Genomic DNA, 19,274 nt, shown 5'->3' on the forward strand with positions numbered 1-19,274 from the left:
AAATGGATTTAAACACAGCTAGCTAAAATGAGAATTGATTATTTAAGAGCTCAAAACAGCCTCAAAGAGATGCATCTTGCCATGCCATGTAGCTAGTTGTGGAAACAAAAAAAAAAATTTATTATAGCAATGCTGTTTATCAAATTCTAATATAACAAATTTAGTAATTTGACACAATTATATTCCAAATTGCAGGGTCTATATGGATCAGACACTAGTTTGCATTGTTTTTAGCACCAGAATTAGAAGGAAACGTGGAAAAGTAACCTGGAAAAAATTCCTGACAGCATTAAACAGCTTTAAGGCTTCGGGTCCCATTAAAAGGCCTCAGGTCCTATTCTTCACATTGGACAACCTGATGTCAGAGAGCCATGTGTAAATCCACCTAATAGGATTTTTAGTTAAGTAGATCAAATTTTATAACTTCAGTCTCTGCCAGAGAGTGGATTTTTCTTTACAAGCCAGATAACTTTTTAGCCCTTCAGAAACTGCCTCTTTACTACAAATGGAGCAGAGAACCAGAAAGAATTTAGTGTCTTGTGCCAGACGGCTCTTTCAGACATATCAATTAAGGTACTCTGTTATTATCACAGACAATGTGGTATAACACCTTGCTAATAAAAGCAGTGGCCAAAGGGGATGTGATGTGGTATTTATATGCAACTCACATGCTTAGGGCAGGATAAGGCCAAGGCACAGCCACTGACAGAAGAATGTCAAATTATTAGGAGCCTGTTTGCATTTCTACAAAGAGGTTTGCCTTTTACCATACTACAGTCTCAGAACTGCCACACTGGTATTTAGCGATGCCGTTCCAAGCAATCAGAGTTGTCCTTCTTTCCAAACAGCAGATGTAGGCTGCAGAAATAGAAGCAATGATGCAGAACTGTTTCCTCAAAGTCTTCGTACCCAACAAAATGTCAAAAGCACTGCAGAGCATTGGAGACAAGCAAAGGATACCATGCAAATATGAAATAAAGTTCATGGCTGATGTGTGGTAGAAGAGAGACAGGAGAGAAGAGAGGGAAGAAGCTCACAGTGTACCAGTTTATGTTTGCTCTCTAGATCACTGGGGAAGGAAAATTCAACACCCAGCCAGAGCAAGACATTGATAGCTGCAACAGGAGTGAAAGGTGCCAGGAGCAGAAATAGGCACCACAGTTCACTGGAGCATGATCCACTCCTTTGCACCTGCTCTGCACACATTCATGCAGTTTGTAGAGGTCTCTGGAGACTACAGACCAAGTTTTCCTCTTGATACAAAAGATTCAGCACTTCTAAACCTAAAAGGAGTGCTTTTTAGCACTTCTTGAAAGTGCAGCACTAACTGAGCACGGCTCAGCAAAGCATCTTCCACTATTAACTTTTGACAGTTCATCTTGACTCTTTAAGATCTTTGCTTTTTCTTCCAAATGGAGCAAAAAGGATGAAACAAGATGAAAGAAAGAAAAACTAGTTAAGCCCACATTGCAGTAGAAAGTGGCTGCTGGAGATACAGTTGGCATGTATATTGCAGATATTATCAGCTATGGTTCACGTTTAGTAGTTTGTTCCCTATTAGTTTAACCTCCACGCAAACACTTCAATCATTCCAACTTTTCTGGTTTTTAGTCTAAAAACCAAAAGCTCTGCTCTAACACATGGATGCTCTCAGAGGGGCCAACGTGAGCCATGGCACGATGGGTTGCCAACCCCTGCACAGGGCTGAGCCTGGCCAGGGGCTCCCCTCCAAGGGTGAGGAGGGTCTGGCCTGGTCTGCCTTGCATGTGACACCACAGAGGAGCCGTGGGGACACGGACCACACTGCCCTGTCCCAGCTGTCTTCACAGGCACGAGGGGAAGGCTGTGGCCACCCGCCAGATTTGGCTGGAGTCCATCCACTTTGCACCAGCTGAGCAGCATGACATGGACTGTAAAATCTGGCCTAAAGGTTTTTAAACATTTAGAGCTGCAAAGGTGAAAGGGTAGGTTGAAATAATGGTGTGGCCTGCTCTGACACTCTTCTCAGCTCTGGGAGTATAAGAGATCCTTATTATCCCGGGCAGGAGCTGAAAAATGACATCATACTGGAGGAATAGGACACAGGGGTTACTTTAGAGATGATTCAGATTTTGTTATTAATTCTCTCTACTTGGCAGAATGTTTAAAAACTGGCAAAGGAGCATTAGCATTTCTGGCAGAGCATTTTAACAGCTGCACAGGTAGTGAGAAGTCAGCAAGAAGATCTTTCCAGCCTGGCAAAAAGGGATAAAAAGCAGAAAAGAATAGTTGGCCCACATCTCAATGACAAAATCATGTGACAAAACTCAAAAGCAGGTCAAATAAAAAACAAACAAGTGTTCTATCCTACAAGGTTAGCACTGCAAAACTGAAGCATGCCATGTGTTGATATTTGGCCTCTCTCCATAGCAGAAGTACTTTGCACAGGTCAAGCAGAGAGGGTGAACAACTGATTTGTTGGCTAGAAAAATGCTGAGAGAAAGAGAAAAAAACCTGGAGATGGTCCAGTGTATAGTACACGTTTCATAAGTGTATCTGTAAGAAAGAGAGATAATTTTCTTCACAGTTCTTTCAGCAGGTGTTTATCCTTTTTGGCATTGACAGCAATATTTTGCAGCTACACAGCAGACATGCAGAATAAGATTCCTTTCCACACTTGAAAAGAATAATTTCCCCTTATGTGACTTACAGCTGCTCCAGTCATTCATAGCTGATGTCCTCCTTCTCCAAACCAACACTATCAAATATTGCTGCTTCTGGAATTTACTAAGAAAAACAAAATCTCCAAGTTGTGCCCATAAGAGAGTGACCAAGGTGTTCTATTGGCTTCCCTTAAAAGCCAAGGAAGATGCTTCCTTATGAACACAAACGGAAAAGCCTCAGAAGAAATATTATGTGCTGTTTTGATGCTAAGATAAGAACTGTTGAAAGAGCCTGAATAAGGCAAGGATCAGAGTACAAGTACAAATTAAAACAATCCTTTCACTCCCTATCAAATTTTACTCCAAAAAAAGAAAATTTTCTTTCCCTTCTGATATGCACAGAGGTGTGAGGATGTCTGCAAGGATAAAGTCAAAAGACATGGTTTTCTCACTGTAGCTGAGGTGAACCCCTTGCTGAAATAACTGAAGGAGCTCAGGTCAGTAACCACCTTTTAGTTAAGCAATTCCTCATGTAATAGCTTAAATGCAGCTTTACAAAAACACCAGCTGCTGAAGAAAAGGGTATCTGAGCTCTTACTATGGACAAAGCCGAAATGAGACCTGCCCCAGTAACAAGACCTCTTGTAAAGACACATGGATTCATAAATCTTGCATGAGCACGAAGTATAGGATTGGTCCTGTGGAACAGAAAATCTATATAACATCAGAAGTTTAAACCCAGTGGCCCAAACCCTTCTCAGTACAAGATGCAGTCAGTAGGTTACGCTGAGCTGCTCTGAGGATCTGACCCTGCATTTCCTTACATGTGAAAATGTTCTCATATCTCTGATGAATGCATTTACACTAACTGTATTTTCTATTATCCCCATTTCTGCATTTACTAGAACAATTTTATGTTCAAAACAAATTAAAATGCTGTTTAAGATGTTGTGCCTTCTTATAGCAGCTTGAATTTGAAGTGAACAGTGTTTTTGAATAAAACTGTAGCACTTTCTGCTAAAATAAATAATAAAACAGCAGAAAAACACTCTGTATTTCACATATTTTGGGTAGATTAGGCCAATTATTCTGAAAGTGAAATGGACACTTCATAACAGCAATATTTTGGACTGATCTCTAGCCTCATTAAGCATTCTCAGTACACCCAGAAGAGTAGTGTAAATAAAATACACTGTTTTCTGATGAGCTTTGATGAGCAGATGTTTGGGGTTTTTGTTGATTCATGTCTGGGATGTTTTTAAAACTTTTCTGCTTGTGCTCCATTTCCTGTTGAAGGAATTCAAAATGACCCTGATGAAAAGAGACAATTGTGACTGTGTCTGCCTGGATGTCGCCCAGGCCAGCAGCTGTGCAGTGGCCACCGCAACGTGCCTGACTTGCAGGAGGGGAAATTATGTAATTTTGTGTTTAGACTACTTGTGAATTCATCTTTTGGTACAGATTAAATACTGCACCTCTATGCATTTCCTATTGTCACTTGTCTGGAAGCTTGGAAGTGCAGTTGAGATGACAAGATATAGCACGTGGTGAACCTCTCCTTTTGCTGTTTTGTGATTCATGCACATGAAAACCATGAACATTTTTAGCAGAAATAAAGTAAGTAAAAAAACCTGTAATTCTTTCTCATTCTAAAATGACATAGACTAAAACAAAAAATAATTGATATCTGGTTTCAGGTTTTGTTTTCTATTTTTGGTTTTATATCTTTCATTTCATTCAACTGGAATGTTGATGCATTAAAATATACTGATAACTCTTTGTTCACCCTGAGACAAAACTGCAAGTTCTTTTCACTATGACAGCCAAAGACTAATTTTAAGACTTATTATGTTTGATTTTTCAAGCTAAAAACCGTGATCTGTGATAATTGTAAATAGCAGAGATAGCAATAAATTACAGTGGGATGCTCCCAGACTCTGAAAATAACCTATGAGAAATTAAAATGGATCAAACTTACTGGAATGTACTGAAAGAACTGGAAAACATGGCAAAAGGATTAGAAGGTGTAGAAAAATTCCTAATATAAGTCATCAAGTAGGAAAAGAAAAGCAGAATCAAACCAATAAATCTGGGCAAATATGTGAAAGCAGGAATGCAGAGGTAGATCCTGAGATGATTCACAAGTTAATGCAAATGAAAATAATTAAACTTCCCTGAAGCAGTGGAAATGTGAGCAACAAAACAGCTGAGTTTTGGGAGGCCCTGCCAGAGTTTCTGAAGGGACAGAAGATAAAGTTGCTGCAGTTCTACCCACAGTTCACAGATTCAGAACTTGCAAGGAGATATTCTGATACAGAGGAGAAAGGAAGTTCCTCTTCCCACAAGGGGTAATGAAGAGATCACGAAAGAGAAGGATGCATCAAGTGGGGGGGTTTAGGGGATGTTTCACAGAATAATAGAAGTCCTGTGCAGGAAGGCACACTGTGAACGTCACCCTTGGCTTCAGAACAGAGATTTTCATTCTGCCTCAAGATCAAGAGCATGTAGCTGCACTAGGAAATACCTGGCAGAACGCTTTGCTTTTTTGAGGAGGAATTGGATGTGAAATCAATCTAGCAAAAGGCACAAATTAAAATATATATGCTCTATATGGTCTTTTAAAACACACTTATTAAACAATTTAGAAGAAGGATATTATTTTCTCAGTAAAACAATTATATGATAGTATTAACTGGGACATTTTTTCCCTGACTCTTTCCTTGGAAAACAAATATCGAAATGCTTTTCATGGGAAAAGGCTATTTTAGATGAGTTTCTTATTTTGAATAGTTTTAAAACAAAGTAATGGAGATGTTGAGATATACAAGTTGAAGGCTGTAAAAAAGTTTGGTTTTAATCTAATGCTTAATTAGAATGAGAATAAAAATTTAAAAGAAAATATAATCTAAAATTACAGCTAGAATATTTTTCAGTAGCATGATTTGAATTTGTAAGATATCAAGATTTTTGATATTTAAATTACTTCAGCTGTTCTGCATCCAGACAAAGCTAGGACATATAATTAATATTAGGCATGTATATGAGAAAAATTCATCCACACCCTCAAAAGTAAATGCCACACAAAAATAAATGGTAGGGTCAGGTCCATGTCCTATTTTGTACTCAATGTATAAACTGCTTATAATGTAAATTTGGCAAGGTTGCCTCATTTTTACTACCATTAGTTAAAGATTCTTAAAAGAGTTTTGAATAATTTATACCTATTGGAAACACTCCTTATCCCATTATATAAAGGAGAGTACTTTTTTTTTTATAGGAAGGATATAATTGAAGACAGAAATATCACAATACCTTACTTTTATCAAGTTTACTAACATAGTAAACTGTTTTCTTTCCACTTGATTTATCTATACATATCAAATCATTTTAAAAGAGGCATCTGCAAACACATTTCTCTGGTATGAGAGACTTCTTTGAATAGCACACTTAAAAAATGTTGCTTATTCTTTTTCTATGTTTAATACTTGTTTATTATTTTATGTACACTTGACATTTTTTATTTAATTTTCTTATTCTGAACTCACTACAGAGGAAATTTGGCTCCGATACCTTTTGTGAAACAAAAGCATGTATTTAGGACCTTCCCAAGCTCACTGTCCCATGCTGACTGGACTCACCCTTAGGAGAGGCATGATCTAGGATATAAGTCCTTACTTCCAGGAGAGTTTCTGTATTCTTTTCCCAGTGAGAGGTTAGCATAAAATGTGTATCTGTTCGAGGGACCTACTAGCAACCAGTTTTGTAGTCACAGCCCTTCTCTTTGGTGACACTTCATCATTTATTATGCCCAGGTCTTCAAAACCACATTAAATGTTCTGCTTGCCATTTGCAGACGAAGCCACACTGGAACAAAATGCATGCCCCTTGTCCAAAGGAAAATGTCCTGCAGCATCCGAGTGTGCATTAATATTAAAACCCACCAAGGTAGTTGTACAAGAAAGGGATTTTGAGACCCCAGGATTAAAGGACCCTTTGGTAACTCTCTTTCCAATTGCAAAATGCTAAATACCTCAAACATGCATTGCAATTTTGGTAACAGAAGCAGCTGCTAATGCTGTTATCTGTAAACACTAGTGCAGGAAATTCCCTGTACAGAGGCAGAAATAGCATCTGTAGAACTGTGATAAGCAGTCAATCATTTTAAAAGGATGTCTACACATCAACCACCCCTTCTGGAATTGACCAAAGACCAATTATTTGTATAAATATGTATGCAAATAGGATTCAGCTGTAATTTAAGAGGGAACCACCTAAAATATATTCCATTTACAGGGAAAATGCATCTCAAAATAGTGAACATCTAAATACATTGGAATATGCTTCTTTATAGAAGCAGAAAATGTAGCCCTAAAATCACAGACTACATGGATGATAGAATGACAGTTCAATCAGCTGAATTAAGAATGTGCAACTCCAGAAATACCCTTATGTACAAACACAGATTTACACTAAAGCGGGATTACCTTTACCTCCTGCTCCAGCTCTGGAGAAATAACTCACACTACACAAGGGATAAATGTCTCACCAATATGCCAAGGAGGGATCATGAAGAATTAAATTAGTCTTATACATTTTGATTCTTTTTTAAACAATAGGTGCATAAAAATGGAATAGTATATCTTGATATGTGTAAGTCTATGTCTTGTTTATTTATTTTTATTTTTAAAAAGCCTGCTTTATACTCTATTAAAACTTGAAACATTCATCTACACATAGATAATACTCTCAAAAGACAAGCTAATTTTTCTAACTAAAAATGCATTTAGAAACAACTTGGCACAAGTATTTGTTTTACATTCAGTATTAAACTGGCACCACGTCTGGTCTCTGGCAGCACTGACTATACTGCCCTTTGTTTGCTACCACTTCGTGCTCCAGCACTGAAGCCAACACCTGTGGCCATATAAAAGGCTACGTTCAGCAGCTGCAGGACTCGGATGTCCATACTGAAAGGAATTTCTAAAGCATAAGCATTTGGATGTGTGGCTGGCTTCCTCGTCTGAGTCTTTTCAAGGCCCTCTTTGGCGGGCCACGCTGCTGGGTGCTGGATCTATCAACTGTCTGCTACTGCTGGCCAGTGTGTAGTGGTGACATAGCACAGCCTCAGACTCAGAAAAGATGCTCTTGGCTATGCTGATGTAAGGCTGCCTTCACTGAAGGCAGTTTTTTGCAGGGTTTGTCAAATGTGATACCACTGATAGAGATATATGTAAAGGGTTAAGTCTACCCTAAATATTAATATGAAAGCTAAGTACTAGGGAACCATAACACAAATTTTGGCTTAAAACTTTGCTATCTGACAGTAATTGGTTTGATTCACAAAAAAGATGAAAGATGAACACAAGTCCAGTAATTACATATGTAAAACACCTCCTCTTTTTTGGGATTGAATAATAATAAAATCAGAAATGTGCTCATGTGCTCAGAGTTGCTATTTGAAACTCATAAGAGCAGCTGAACTTAATTCTACTATTCATAAAATCTAGAACAAAAATGCCAAGACATGAGCTCTTTTTCAGAAAAAAAAATGATATGAAGAAATTTTTTTCTTAACTGCAGCCTTGTGTGAAAAAAGCTCTTAAGCAAATGGAAACACACATTCAGAATTACAGACCATACTATCCCTGCTCTAAAGTAAATACAGAATGTGTGTAAAAACCAGATAAAAATGACATGCTTTCATTTAAAGGAATGTATTACATATACAGGTAACAACAAATTAACTATTCTCTAATTCTCTGATATTGTTAGAACAAGCCATTGGAAGTTGCAATGTTATTTACATTTGGATGTTGGCGTATAAAAGCATATAGAAGTTACAGGCATAATCTTGTATTACACATGTGCAAAACTGAGATAAATGCTACTGAGAAAAGAACTTAGCTCTAAGGATTCTACAACACTGTCACAAACAAATCATTAGAAAGGGCAGAGATGATTCACTGGCATGGCAATTTAAAAAACAATATTTAAAATTATCATGAGCCTTTTGTCTTCTCCATGACACCCACTAAGTCAGAATAAAGAAAAGCAAATTCTTCAGACTAGGAATATAATAATCAGCTGTTTATTTCATGTTTTAGGATTTATATATTTCTATGGCTTTTGCATATTAGGCTGCACTCCATTTTCTGAGTGTTTAGCCAGATGACCAAACATACAGAAAACTTCTCATGCAGCATAGCTTGAGCCACATCTTACATGGAACACCAAAGTCAGGGGACTCATCTGTAAACTTGATGATGAGCTTTTGATTCCAATACCTGAATTTTCTGTTAATTTCAACCTTGATCTAATGTTCAATCATTTCAGTCAACAAGAGAAGCACTTTTGTTAAATGAAGCATTCTGAAAGCTCTTGGAAGATTTTTCACATGTAGTAAATTAAATGATGACCCTCTTGATTTACCAGTATTGCTTCTCTTTAGTGGCAAGACAAGGGAATGATGGAATGTCACGGTATCAATACTAATGCTGATTTTAGGAACCAGCTGCGTTTTAGTTTCACGTGCACATTTATTACCTGTATTTTCAAGCTGCTACCACCTGCTGAGAAGATGTGGATGAGCTGGCATTTTGCTGGTATAATTATTAATGAGCTAACACTGGCAAAACAAAATTTGCTGCAAGATAATTACTGATGGATAAAACACATTGCCCTATTTCATTAAAAACATGGAAATTACTGTTACTGAGTACAGACAACAGTAGATCATATGACATATTTACTGCAGTTCTCTAAATTCACTGATATTTGACAAAACATTTTTTTCTATATTCTGTGTATTGTTTCAGATTGCCCTGCATTAAATTACAATATAAATTTGGTACAAAACAAACACAGTGGTAGCTGGATCCCAATGTGTGTGTGACATGATTCACTGGCCATGTAAAAGCATTTGCTGAAGACAAACAGCTTTTTAACTATCAGATCTAGTGAGGAACATGGAAAAGTTCAAACTTGCAGACCGTGATGTTAGAGCAGTCTAAGGACTATGAAAACAGGCATTGGATGCTGTTTCTTTTATCAATATTTCTTCAATGACATGACAACACTGATCTTTATTTCACAAAAGTTTGGCACAAAACTGCATGATGTAAGTAAGAACCTCACATTTTTAGTGGACCCAGTCATGAACTTATGTTTCTTTTCTATTGTCCAACATTTTGCCAAAGATCAGTAGGATAAAAAATTCATATTGTGGGAATCCTACCAAATTCTTCCTGGTGATAGTAATGAAAAAAGGACCCAAAACCAAGTGGATGACTGCAATTAAACAAAGTCAGATTCCCAAAATAATGTCCTTTACAATCCAAGACGTAACTTTTTTTTTTTCAAGCTTACCTGTGATATTATTCTAGAAGTTTAAGGCAAGAGTGATGTATGTTTGGGCTTAATGGTGCTATGCAGAAAACAATTAATCCAGAGCACTTGGTGTCAAAACCATTTTTTCAGTATTGTGTTTTAAGGGCACCAGCAATTTGCTTTTTATTAGCAGCACTTGGTCCTTTTCACATTTTTTCACAAATAAGAGCCTTGACTCAGTATTTTTATGCACATAAAAATGTAAGTTATATGTTTATATCACTACTGACCTTAGTAAGTTTAGCTCTTTCAATTGAGGTATTGAAATAACTTTACAACTTGCTATTCTATTACCACTACTTTCACTAGTGAGACATTGAAAAATTTGTTCAAAAGTACAGTAAAAATATTGAGTAAAGCTTGATGTAGGGCCAATTCTTTCAGCACCTAAATGCCCAGCCAATGATAACTTATTGAATACCATATTCTAATGAAAGTCCTTCAATCTGATTTTACAGTGCTTTCATCTAGATCACTTAGAATATTTTTGATCTGATTTTTGAATAATAGAACACATTAAATGTTTTACAAAGGCTATATATATATAATTGAATAGAAATAATATATTATTGAAAGTTTCTCCATAGTAGAAAATTAAGGAAGTTATCTTCTCAGTGTCCCAAGTACTTTGCAGAAGCCATTCCCAGTTTCCTAGAGAAATTATGACAACTTGATAAATAATCCTGAGGAGACATAAGAGATCAATCTGAGGTGGATATCTCCATAGTCCATGGGATACAAAGCCCATAGTCACTGCAGATATTTACTGACCTCTTCAAAACTTCTGAACTGGTAACAATCTTACCCTAGTGGTAAGAACCTCATGGGCTTATTCCAACCTGATTGAAACATTTTTTCCTACTAACACTTCAAATTTGCCCACATAATTTTATCCTGCCTACATCTCATCAGGTACAAACAATTGATATTTTCATCTTAACAGTCCTACCATTAAAAAATTTAAAATAAAATCTCCGATTGTGAAGCTTTTTCTCATCAGTCATGTATTTTTTTAATATTCCTTCTCTGCAGTGGACCCTTGAAACTTTTATCTGCATGTGGTGGTCAGTGATCACATTGCCATTACAGCAATGGATCTTCGTGCTACATCTTTACAGAAGGCCCTTGTTATAGCTGAAAACAGTATCTAGTGCTTCAAAAGGGGAAGGAAATTTTTTTTTGAAAATTTTTGATGTTTTATTTTGCAGTGGAAATCTCAACATGTGACACAGCAGCATGGCCAGCTCAGTGATAGCAATATTCAGCTTTCAAATCTCACATGCAAAATTTTTTCAAAATTTCAAAATAACTTCTACTTTATTGGTCTCAGTATGGCTTTCTGTACTTATACTATACTTATAGCTCACCACAACTCTTGAAATATAGCCCATGATATTAATTTTGAGAGAGTTACTGGGCACTTTGTATCTATGATTCTTCCCTACTATGTTTAGTCTTTATACCACCTTATCACATTTCACCTTCTTGAACTATCTATCAGGCAGATCACTTTGAACCCTGAACCCTTTTTGTACCACTTATACCTTGGCCAGAATCATTAACCCATCAAAGCCTTTCTCTGTGCTGTCATTGCAAATTGCAATCTTTTGCACCTCATCTGATACCTGCTTTTACTTTTAAAATATGTTATTAAGAAAAAAAAATTGGGGTTATGGTTTCTACTTTTCAAAGTGCTGTGCTATAGTTGAACTTCTATTTTCTTTTTTTTTGCGTGAAAAAGTCAGGCCTGAGGCAGTATCACTGGAGGTACTGATCACGGATACACCAAACCTAGTGTTTACTGCAGAGCCAGATGCTCTGCCAAAGCTGGAAATTAGATTAGACTGATAAACTGATTGCAAATAAAATCCATAATCTCCCTCAAAATAAGAGGGAAAGCTTGAAATTTCCTATACCATTATTTGCCTTCTCCAGACATCTTCTGTTCTCTTCTGAGACTCACTTATCCTCCACAAGATCTTAGAGACAAAAGCCTAGAGATTGCTATTCTGTGTACTCTGGGATTAATTCTAACAGACCACCAGTACTTGTATAAACCTTCTGCCAGGTTTAGATTGTCACAGAACACTTTCAGCTTTAAAGGAGTTGCTATTAAAACACTATCCAGAAATGCGGGAAAATTAAATTTACCTTGTGCACAGTGAGCTAATTTTCCTCATCTGCAGCCATGACTGAGTTGGCTTTATGGACATGTAATTAAAAGGAATGGAGGGAAAGAAAAAAAGCATTAACAAGGTACATAAGCAGGCTCACACATGATGCCTAATTTCTGTAGAATATAACTATCTTACAGTCCTTGCCTCTGGTGAATCAACTGCTAGGCCACCTGGTAGCTCCACCCTTTGTGCTCCCCACTTTAGTCACAGTCAGGGACTGAAAACTTGCTGGGAAGCACAGCTGAATTCAAATGGATGCTGACATTTTGTGAAAGCAGTTTCCAGCTTGCTGGCTGACATCCTCTCTGGTGTCCTATGTGTCCCCAATCTGCTCCTCTGCCCCTCTCCATCGTGGGACCTCTCAACTCTGGGTAATCCCTGCAGTTAAACTAGCAACTTCAGCCATTCCAGCTTTCACTAAGGCTGCACATGGTGTGGAAATCTAACACTGACCTCTTGTAGGTTCAATTCTTTCACTGCTCAACTCTCCACTGGATATTGGCAATGCTAGGTGAATGGTTGGACTTAACCTTAAGGGTCTTTCTCAACCTAAATTATTCTATGATTTTATTCTTAAACAGCTTCTCATACATCACACAAACTCCTCCAGCCTTCTTCTGTGATTTCAGGGTCCAAACTTTTATTTCTGGTGCCAGAAAATGTTGTCACCAACTAGTGAAATCACACTACAGGCATACTTGTGCTAGGTCAAAAATCCCATGGATTTACAGATACACAGCTCCACTTGATTATATGCCTCCTTTTAAATCAAATACTTCTCAGTCACAATAAAACAACATTTATAAACTGAATGTTCTTCTGCTCTACTTATTTGGTATTTTTCACTTAATTCCCTTTAGTGATGACATCAAATATTACCTGAGTTCTTTTTCCCTGCTGGACTTCCCTTTCATCTGGGTATCTGAAGGAGGCATGGGTTTGTTTCAGCCCTTTCTTACTATGCTTTGCATAACTCAAATAAATGTTCTTCAGCCTCCTTTTTCCCCGTCCTGTCTGTGTTCCTGGCACTTTGCTGTTAGCATTAATTGTATAAGGCATCAGGTCATAATTAAACCTTTTTAAACCTGGAAGGAGGATAAGAGAAAGTGGAATGTATTGAAACAAAAGGACCCTTCAGGCTTTAGCCTTCTGTGTCATTCTTGACTTGCTCACTTTCCCCTGTTAAATAATGAGCTGAATTTTCCTTCATCTTTCTCTTCGGTCTCATCCCTCTTGCAAAACCTGCTCTCCTTCTCCATAATGTCCCCTGCTAGATCCGAGTTTGGCAGAACATCAGAAAGGGAGATTTAACATAATACCTGAAGCCACCACCTCATCATAGTTTGTGTGGCCTAAGACTGCTACAGGGTCTAACCCCAAGTGTGGTATGTGGGATTGACTTACAGAGATGCAACAAAAGTACATTCCTGGCCTAAACTGAAATGTTAACATAGGTGGCTCCAGCATTAAGGACTGGGTTCTGCAGGGAGCTTAGGAGCTGTCAAAGAGATGAATAGAATGATACAACAGAGAAACCTATCTTGATAATAGGATTTCACTGTTCAACCCCCAAGACTGAGCAGCAACTGAGTCACATGCAACAGAACAAAGAAGCAAGCAGGACAGAGAGGCTTGAAAGCAGTTCTGAAAACATTCATTTGTCCACCACTGCTGCTGAAGTGTATTTTGTCATTCTACCTTTGTGAAATACCTCTGCCTTTTACAATACTGACAGCTGCTAAATACTGCCTTCTTCACAGATAGCTACTGTGTCAGGCTGGAATTTAGGCTTATTGCTTACTTTCTCCCATAAGAGATTATTCATTGCTTCCCATTTAAGCTGCAAAGATCAACTTGCAAGCCCAGCAAGAAAATGCTGAGGGGGTTCCCCTTCCTTCAATTTGCTTGGTTGGGGCTGCTCAGAGAAACAGGGAGACATCTGGCACATAAAGGAAGGATCTCTGGCAAAAATCTGGACAAGGTTAATTTCTGGCCTCACTGACAGAGATTCTATCACTCAATATTAATGATTTTTTTTTCTTTTTACAGTTATTCTGTTAGTAAGGTGATGCTTACCTTTTTTTAATAGCATATATGAGGTCCACACTGAAATTTTGTCTTGTGCAAAGGTGGTGAAAATTTACTCAACAGTTATGTGTCTTTACAGTACTCTAAATACCTAAAGATACATTGAATCTTATTTTCTCCTCCGTGAAACTGCATCACAAGACCTATTCAGAATTTGAGAGATAACCCAATGTAGCATCCCCTGAATCCAAGCTGGAAAATGTCATGTCTTTATCAAAGATGTGCTAATGAGTTCAGAGTGGCAGAGTTCCATGCCATAAGAATTAATTATTAACCATGCTCTTATAGACTCTGTTCTGAAACTGTCCTTGGTGTGATATCACCTGCTTAAAAACGATGTCTCAATCTAATTAAGTGTATGAATTTAGATGAGAAAGGTAACTACAGGTTGTAAACTTCTTTACTTAACAATCTGTTGAACTTGTAAGACCACATCTGTAATTATGTGCATGTTTTCTTGTTACCCATATCTTGAGTATAAATTCTTTAAAATTCTGTTATATTTTTCTCTTTCCAGTTACCTAATACATTCTATAATGCTTCCCAGAACTTCCTCTATGGGTCCAGCAAGGATTAAAGAAATATTTCTTTAAAAACAACTAACAAACAATTATGAAACAATACAAACTCTTTCATTTTCTTCCATTATTCATTTTGATTCAAATTCAGGTATTTAGGCAGCATATCAAGGTAAAAACTCACTAAAATGTAGCGCTTGAATATAGGAGAAAAATAGCTTCTATAGCCATAATCAAGTAATTAAACAGATTTAGGTCTGTGTAATTCCCTATTTCTTCTGTAGAGTAATTATACTGGAATAAAGCCACTTTAATTCCAGAATAGACAGTCCACATGGGGAACTATATTGAAACAGCTGTAGTAAAATAATTATTTGACTACAGCTATGCTGTTTACTCCCTCCCTGAAAGCAAACCACCAATATAAAATCTTGTCTCTTTTGCAGAAACTCAGCTATGCTGGCTCAATCCTATTCCACAAACTAACTTTGCCAGCAGAATGAACACACCACTCGGAGAACAGCTTTTACCTCTCAATTCCTCACTGAGAGGTGAAGTACAGTGATGCACTTACAGTTTTTATCACTTAGCTCTGAGATGCATTGGGATGTGGAATTGAGAATGTGGATAGAAAACACACCCTTTTCTGAAATTAACTATATATTTTGTAAAGGTGTAGTCCATCACAGAGATAACTCCAGCTGAAAGGAGCAGAAGATGGGCTGTGGCAGCACTCCCTCCCACTGCCTGTGGATACCTTGCACCTTGCAAGCATTGCCTCTGACCTCCACTACTCTGGCACAGCCTGAGGGCAGAGCCTTTCTCTGCCTTGACCTTCCAAAGCTTGGAAGTCCCACAGGCTTGCTCTCATCTCAGCTTACAGCAGTGCAGATGCAGAAAAGAGGCTGTTACTCTCTACTTCTTTGTACTGCTGTCACTTACAAAGTGAATTGAAGAGAGAATAGAGCTGTAACATTCTGCTTATTGAACTGTAATTTTGTTTCACTACCATTAGTTTAAAGATTTTAGTATTCTAGACTTGAAGCACAGGCTTTGGCTGGTCGATTACATACTATGTGAATCCAATACCCAATTTTTGCAGACTAAGGAATTCTGCCTTCAGCTACACAGATTCTCAATAAGAGGTATTTCACCTCAAGGACCCTCTAAAATTTGGCTCCCCAAGCTCTCAATAGGACATAAAAGTTCACAGCTCTTGCAAAAGTCATTTGAACGATGCAGATCAGAAAGTTGGGTCACAACTTACCTCGATCTGTGTCATACAGGAAAACAAAGCGGTTCCATTCATAATGATCCAGCAAGCTCAGGAGGGCTCCCCGCAGGGACGGCCGCAGCTGCAGCACGAACTGGCTCTCACCCTCCGTGGGGAAACTCGGTGTGATGAGGGAGATGTGCAAGGCGCTGCAGAATGAGGTCAAAGTATGTACTGATCTCTTATCATATAGTCCAAAAATGGCAAAAACTCCTCTAGAATACTGGGAGCAAACTGAAAGAAATAAGCAAACAAACAGAGTTTAAGTAGTGACAAAATCTGTAAATATGTGCTTACACATTCCAGGATCCTCAAATTTCTAATTTGAAGATTTTAAATTCTGCCTGTACAGTTACATTCACTTTTCACATTGTTTTATTCTGGAAACCAATAAATAAATAGCTAAATAAAATTTTGTGACTTTCTGATCCTATTCATAGAAACTGAAGTATCCATAGTGGTTTTACTTTAAAATAAAATGCAAAATAAATAGCATATGTTTTTGCATACCAGTGAAAAAAGTCAACATATACTGTTTTAGCCATAGCTCTGCATAGTATCAGGCATTGAACATTTCCATTACCTTGAACTGAAAAATGTTCACATTCTAAAATGTGAAAATTATCAAAAAATATTACTGACCTTGTAAGTGAAATTTGGACATTTTGAATTGTAACACTGTAGAACCTTTGCTCCCTTTTAAACAGGAAGCCCTTGTGGTACATTAAAACACTTCTAGAGACATTGAGTAAAACCTACTTCATGAATAATCTCCTTGACTTTAAGAGGGCAATTTAAATAAAATGTAGTAAGTCAATGTGATTTGACTTTTGCCCCAACCCTTTTATTTCTACTCTGTGCTAACTGGAAACCAGGAAACAAATGACCTGAATATATTTTCTAAGTTTTGATTTGCTCTTGGACTCATTTAAGTCATAGGGAGAGACTTCTATTGATTTCATCACACTGGGTAAGGAGTTTACTGATCTCTGCACATGAAAGCAGACATATGGGTATTTTCTTGAGCAACTACAGCATTCCTATCAATTCATAAAGGGTCTAAGGAAAAACATCCCATTTTTTTTAAGCACAAACCAAGTTATTAGAAACTGTGTGATCATTAATAGTGTTACCTCTCCCAGACACACAGAAAAGGGAGAAAGAAACAGTCAGTTAGGGGATCATCATATTTTCTATGCTTTCTTCTCACTATTTCCCATGCTCTCCTGTTCCAGTTCCTCTCTTTTCAGAGTCCCTTCTTACATGTTGCCTAAACATGGGAAAACTTAAGAAACCCTCCCACTAACCGAGAGTTAACAGTCATTCTGCATGTGCAGCACACTCAGGGAACAATGTACACAGTAAATTCAAACCACTTAAGCTTTAATTTTTTCATATTACATTTATTGCTGAAAATAAAAACGGTGCATTTTTCTCTAAGACTTGGGTGATTTACCCAGTTCTGATGCCAAAACTGGAGTAAGTAGCTTGAGGGCAATTTTGTGATTTTATGTTTTCCTCCACTGTTATAGCTCCCATCCTAATGATTTTTAATTCAGATTTTATATCAATAAAGCTTTTTCAAAAGCTTTCTTCCTTTACCTAGGTTCACCTTCAATATGCGCATCTCTCACAAAAACCCTCTTAGTGTTTTCTTTGCTGGACCACATAAAACAGTTTCTCACAGACCCCTCAAATGATTTGTTTGTCATTCCACTCATCATCACAGGGAGCCTTGCTCTCTGCTTTCCCAGCTCCATCTCATCTGGCTTGAACACATATGACTGACATGTTGAGAACTTCAGTTAAAGGTTTCCTGCTTTTTTTTACATTATTTCCCCATCTCAACCAAAAAATATTTTTTCTGCTATATCTTAAGACAACACTGTGTTTTTCTAAAATATGAACCTCAGTGATGGCTGATGACCATGTTGGGATCAAAAGTCTGCTCCTTCTTCCTTCTGGGCTCTTTGCAATTGATGAATTTTTGCTTGTAGCAGAGTATTTTCATTAGTCACTGGTATTCGTTTTCCATCATGCCACATATATTTCTGCACTCTTTTAAAATTATTTGCTTGTATGCTTACAGTCTTAGCCTGCTCTGCTTGATGTACTTTTTATCTCTGTGTCTACTGTAAAATTAGACAGTTATGATCTTTCTCCTATAGTTGTGCTTCTCCAGCCAGGTACCTCCTCTTCTACCAGAATTTGTTGCCATCTTCTCCACAGTTTCATGCTTGCCTTTTGACTCAGTTTGTCTCCATTTCTGTGAATCGCTTCTCTTAAGACCATGTCTAATTTATTACATTCTCTTGGAAACTGGAAGATAGAGATCAATCCTATACTGTCTACCTTAGTAACTTCTAATTGCATTTTATGCCATTTTCAATCTATATCCATATTTTAAAGCTTTCTTTACAACAAAATCTGTTCTATAACTTCACTGATCATACATATTACAGCTCTAGTAAGAGGCACTTGTTATTGCATCTGCCCTTCAGTAAACCAGTTCTTGAAGAACCAGGGAAGAAATATGTGACTTCTCTGTTCCTATTAGTCATCACACCTCTTTTAAGATCAACATTCTCCTTGAGTGAAAATCAGTGTGAAATATCTATTAGTTTTAAATCTCCAACCAGATTTTCCTGCTTTTCTGTCTCATCATCAATGTAGAACAGCTTCACTTATTTTTCTATTTCCTGTATTTTTATTTAAATAGGTAAATGAAATTCTACTATTGTTTTAATGTACTTTAAGTTTCATTTTTCAGTGGAAGCCCCTAACTTAAGCTTTCATTTCTGCAGCAAATGTCCTTTATATGTCCTTTTTTAAAAACACAATCTTTCTTAATAATCCTTTTCAAACACTTGTTTCTTGTATCTTCCTTCTATAATCATTCATTCAGTCCCATCCTGTACGTTACTTTCCTCTGCAAAGGGATTTCTTCGTGTTTTACAAGGATTTCTGTGAGGATATGGCAGGCCTTCTCTATTTCTAAACACAGTTCAATTAACTGAAATAATTGAACACAATTCTCATGTAAGTGGTAGTTGCTTAATGTGTTTCTTGTTTAGACAAAATCCTTCCTAAGGTTCCTTGCTGTTGTACTTTGCAGTTTACAGGGGCAAAGAGTACTTTTTGTAACACATGGTCCTTACAGTAGGAATCCACATGATGAAAAATTCAAGAA

General features: G+C 37.3%; 1 protein-coding gene across 9 annotated transcripts in view; it reads right to left on the minus strand.

Moving 5' to 3' along the window:
* The window catches only part of GRIA4 (glutamate ionotropic receptor AMPA type subunit 4), a 211,852-nt gene that overhangs the window by 127,101 nt on the left and 65,477 nt on the right, over positions 1 to 19,274 (minus strand). For all 9 annotated transcript variants that reach the window (XR_010996327.1, XM_068181400.1, XM_068181399.1 and 6 more), the window contains exon 3: positions 16,079 to 16,318. Coding sequence is in view for 8 of the 9 variants with exons in the window: in XM_068181400.1 (XP_068037501.1) it covers positions 16,079 to 16,318 (240 nt within the window). In the remaining variant the exon portion in view is untranslated. The remainder of the gene's footprint in view (positions 1 to 16,078; positions 16,319 to 19,274) is intronic.

The sequence above is a fragment of the Anomalospiza imberbis genome, chromosome 2 (assembly GCF_031753505.1).
Source record: "Anomalospiza imberbis isolate Cuckoo-Finch-1a 21T00152 chromosome 2, ASM3175350v1, whole genome shotgun sequence".
Classification (NCBI taxonomy): Eukaryota; Metazoa; Chordata; class Aves; order Passeriformes; family Viduidae; genus Anomalospiza; species Anomalospiza imberbis.